The 4,983-nt window shown below is 50.0% G+C and overlaps 1 protein-coding gene across 1 annotated transcript; it reads right to left on the bottom strand.

Annotated features, from left to right (window-relative positions):
• Positions 1 to 217: 217 nt before the first annotated feature.
• Positions 218 to 2,452, bottom strand: LOC123096462 (putative F-box protein At4g22660). Its single transcript, XM_044518204.1, has one exon. The coding sequence runs from the start codon at positions 1,871 to 1,873 to the stop codon at positions 428 to 430; it is 1,446 nt and encodes a 481-aa protein (XP_044374139.1). The 5' UTR covers positions 1,874 to 2,452; the 3' UTR covers positions 218 to 427.
• Positions 2,453 to 4,983: the final 2,531 nt, after the last annotated feature.

Below are 4,983 nucleotides of genomic sequence, written 5' to 3'. Positions count from 1 at the left end.
TAAATGATACAGACACAATGAAAGCATCAGAAATACATAGTATATCATACAGAAGAAAATAATAGACCATGCTACTGGACGGTTACTACGTGGCTTGTACTTCCGGTTATTATTTTTTCCGAGAGTACGCAAATCGTACTTTCAGTTATAGTGGGGGGGGGGGGGGGGTATCAAACAAACAATATTCAGCCAGAATATGCATGTGAATAGGAAAGAAATGTGAGAGCAGAAAACGGAATTGTTGTAGAGCACCATTTCCATTCCTAATATTTATTTTTCGGCCATAGTTTCATCAGATACAGCAAACAATGTATGGAAAAAAGAGATAAACGGAACATGCTTCCGTTGTCATAGCATCTGCCCGCAAAAGAGTGGCAAATTTGGTCGACAGACCCCATAATCAAGGTACATAATTAAAAAAAGCTACCTATTTGTACAATGACAGGTTCATCACTGTAAGACTGGGTGTTATCCATATGGGACTTGGCCAGCTGGACCAAAGCGGGGACACAATTTCCTCCCTACTATCATCTTCAAGGTTGAGAACACCTATATCCCGGGGATTCGTCTTATACATCCAATTATGTTGCTCATCATCTGCGAAATAGACACAATTTGCCTTCAGTTGCGGATATTCTTCAGCAATAAGGCATATAGACTGGTTACGCCCAAGAAACAACACGTTATGATGCAAGCTATTTATTTCCACAAGCTCTTGTGCTTCCATATCGACTTTGTGTAACAAGACTTTATTAGTTTTAACTATGAGCTCCTCATAGCCCACATCTATGAGTTCAGCCTTCCTGCAAACTTGCAGCAGATCACCCCATGGAGCCTGAAGAAGGTAGAATTCCCCCCTGTACTCAGAACTGTAAATGGCAATCTCATCTGCAATTATATTCCTCGTGGCGGTAGGACCAGTGATGTCAAAAGCATCCATTCTTCCGGCTCTTGTGGATGCATACAATAGACCATCCATGTAGATGCATTGATCATAGTCCCAATCCGGCGTCAGCAAGGTCCACTTACAATCTCCTACCCTTGCAAACGAAAGCTGACATCTTGGACCATGGATGAGAACCACAATGTAGCTTCCTGTGGACGGATCCAGAAAGATAAATACCCTGATGTAGACATGGTCACGAAGCTTGTCGGGAGCATGGGGGAACATTTTGGGACCAACCATTTCGGGGTCTAAGTCCGGATCGTAAAGTTGCTGTCGTAATTTATACATAATAACTGTGCCTGCATTGTCAAAGATTGGCTCTACATAACCAATGGTGACCACCGACGGGAGAGCAATCTGTTGGCCAGTGATCGGATTGATAAGGTGTAGCTCAGACTTGTCATCCGCGGTAACTAGCCAACCATGCGATGACCCAAGAAGATACCTGCTGCGGATGGGTGGATCCGGGAGAGTTAAATTGTAGACCCTCTTCTCCGCGAGGCTGTAGAGACAAGCTACGTTCTCACCAGCAGATTCAGAGGTGTAGAGGAGGCAAGGCGTCTGAGGCCGTTTGTACTGCTCAAGCTGGCTGCAGATGCTGGTATACGCGGAGCGCCAGGAGGAGCTGACAGTGGCCGCACGCATGAGGTCAGGTATCTCCAGGAGTGAAAATATGTCCATCAATACATCCTGCGGCAGCTCCGGCAAATTTCTCACCACAGTTTCAGTTTCCATGTGTGGTGAGACCTTTCTCAATACATCCTGCAGCAGCTCCGGCAGTTTTCTCAACACAGTTTCAGTTTCCATCGCTGGTGAGACCTTTCTGAATTTCCCCAATGAACCGGGAGAAAGAGCCAGGAGCTTAGGCAAAATTTTCAGGCCAAATTGTGCAAAGCTCGTTATCCTGGCTACGCTACAGACCTCCATTGGAGCAATTGCAAAAGCAGGACTTGTTGGAGAAGAGTTGCTTCAGCGGCAAACCAATTGGACTTGGCTTGTATCTAATCTGAGAAGAAGCACACCGAGGGCTGGCTCACTTATATCCAAACGAGCCGAGGCCTCACCTGTGATCCGATTAGAAGAAGGGAGTCCGGATCCAGCGAGGATTGTTGCCGTAGAAACTCCGAAAAGATCTGGAATTCGAATCCGAGCAATTACCGCAAGGGCTCCCGTCGATTGCTCCACTGCGCCTCGGACGGATGCCCCCCAACGACGGGAGAGGAGAACCAACTAATTGCCCGCCGCAGTGTAGCCCGACGGCTCGGCCGTCCCAGGATCCGCGAGAAGGCAGAAGGTAGCGCCGGCGAGCTTGGGCTTCGTCGGCGGCGGTAAATGGGATGCAGGAGGCGGGGTGGTATTAGCAGTGGAAGGTGGCGGCGAGAAGGTGCTTGGCTCCGCCGTCTTCGTCGCAGGCGGCGGCGTTGTGGGGGCAGGTCGCCTTTGCAGAGGTGAGCGGAGAGGGCGTCAGTTATGCGACCGAGCACTGTGTGCTCCGCGCGAGCGAACGATTCCTTTTTCTTTTCTTTTTTTTTTGATTTGAAAACTTTCGCGCGACCGACCGATAGATTGAGTCAATTTCACCGATAGTGTTAGAACTTGGCATAAAAATTCATTTTAGTGCTAAATTAGGGAAACGTTTCGAACCGGTGCGCCGGTCGAACTTTTCCGCCGGTCGCGAGCGATCACGTATGTGCCACGCGGTAACAGGGGTCTGCACGCACCCGTTCCCAGCCACTTCCTTCTTATCCTTTTACCCCTCCTCGTCTCTCTCCATTCTCTTGCGCATATCCATCCCCCACTCGCCTCTCTCCATGTGCCTGGCTCCGGCCAGTGCCGTGGTTTTCTCCGGCGAGCCACCACCGACGAGGCATCCCCTGCCTCTCTTCACCTCTTTCCGACGAGGTTTTTCTCCTTTTATCTTTAGAGCTCGTCGGGCCTCCCATTCATGCTCCCCGACGCCCCCGTCTGATGGACCACGGGTCGGCGGTGGACGGAGGAGGAAGTACGCGGTGGAGCTACACCTGGTGGACGGGATGAGTTGCAACCGGCCTCGCTGGGAGCTGCAACCGGTGGACGGAGGAGCCGCCACAGGTCGGTGACCACGTCCGCGGGCAGACAACGGGGTGGGCGACCGCAACCGAACCAGTCCTACAACCGCGGTGACCAGGTGCCTGGACCAGCGCCTAATTTTGCTACCACCGTAATTTGTTTTGCTGGAACCATCAATAACTTTTGCTACCATCGATTTTTTTGGTTTTGTTGGAACCACGCCCAATTTTCATTTCTGCTACCACCATAATATATTTTGCCGGAACCATCAATGTTTTTTGCTACCATCGATTTCTGGTTTTGTTGGGACAACGCCAATTTTTTTAAAGTTTTGCTACCACCGGCCTTCTGGTTTGCTGGAACGAGCTTCAATTTTTGCTACAACCGGCATTTTTATTTTTGCTGCAACAATGTCCATTCTTTTTTTCATGTTTTGAATGCGAACCATGGGGGCGTCGCCATTGATTCTGGAGTGGAGATGAGGGAGAGGGGAAAGGGGTGAGGGGATGGGCAGCACCGGCGAATGGGCAAGCGGCAGCGGCGGAAAAGGCTTCAACCGGCGAGGAAAAGTTTCATCCGGAGGTTAAGAAAGCTTCAACCAGAGACAATTATGTGCGCGCATGAGTGGCGGCGACGACAAGCGGCGAACGGCGAGGGGAGAGGGCGCGGGGTGCTGCGATGAGCAGCGGCGACAGGGGAGAGGACGCGGGTGCTTTCACGTCTCGTCGGAGCACACGCACACGGTGGCCGAGGCCGGGGCACCGCGCGCAACAGATCTGAAGGGGAGGAAGACGCTGATGATGTGGGAGAGGGGAATCGGATGGTTCCCGCACGCTCGATCAAACGGCTGCAGGGCGACGGGTGAAAGGATCGTGAAGAGGTGTCTAGAGGGGGGTGAATAGACTCTAAGCAAGAAAAGTGGCACTTTTTAAATTCTTTGAGTTGAGGTGGAGTTCTAGCACATGTTTAAACATTCACAATACATATCAAGCAAGCATGACAAGACTATATGAGCAGCGGAAAGTAAAGCATGCAATTTGCTAGAATGTAAAGGGATGGGATTGGAGTGTGCAAACGCAATTGGAGACACGGAGATTTTTTATCTGTGGTTCCGATAGGTGGTGCTATCGTACATCCACGTTGATGGAGACTTCAACCCACGAAGGGTAACGGTTGCGCGAGTCCACGGAGGGCTCCACCCACGAAGGGTCCACGAAGAAGCAACCTTGTCTATCCCACCATGGCCATCGCCCACGAAGGACTTGCCTCACTAGGGTAGATCTTCACGAAGTAGGCGATCTCCTTGCCCGTACAAACTCCTTGGTTCAACTCCACAATCTTGACGGAGGCTCCCAAGTGACACCTAACCAATCTAGGAGACACCACTCTCCAAAAGGTAATAGACGGTGTGTTGATGATGAACTCCTTGCTCTTGTGCTTTAAATGATAGTCTCCCCAACACTCAACTCTCTCTCATAGGATTGGATTTGGTGGAAAGATGATTTGAGTGGAAAGCAACTTGGGGAAGGCTAGAGATCAAGATTTATGTGGTTGGAATGGAATATCTTAACCTCAACACAAGTCTAGGTGGTTCTCTCTCAGAAAATGTATGTTGGAAGTGTAGGCATGTTCTGATGGCTCTCTCCACACAAAATTTAACCGTTACACACAATTTACCACACTCGATGGGACCAAATCAGAAAACTCGGTCAGACCGATTTAGTTCATAATGTGACGGTTAGGCATTTCGGTGGGACCGATATGATCAACTCAGTAGGACCAATGTGCTAGGGTTAGGGTAAAGCCTCATCTCGGTTTGACCGATTACACAAACTCGGTGGGACCGATCTGGGTAATAAGCGAAACAGAGAGTTGGCCAAGCAAACTCGGTGAGGCTGATTGCATATCTCGGTGAGACCGAAATTATTGCAATAGGCAACAGAGAGTTTGCAAGCCCATCTCGGTGAGACCGAGATCTCATCGGTGAG

Source organism: Triticum aestivum, chromosome 4D (assembly GCF_018294505.1).
Source record: "Triticum aestivum cultivar Chinese Spring chromosome 4D, IWGSC CS RefSeq v2.1, whole genome shotgun sequence".
Taxonomy (NCBI): Eukaryota; Viridiplantae; Streptophyta; class Magnoliopsida; order Poales; family Poaceae; genus Triticum; species Triticum aestivum.
Note: the sequence above shows the minus strand (reverse complement) of the source record. Positions and strands in the feature narration are given on the sequence as shown.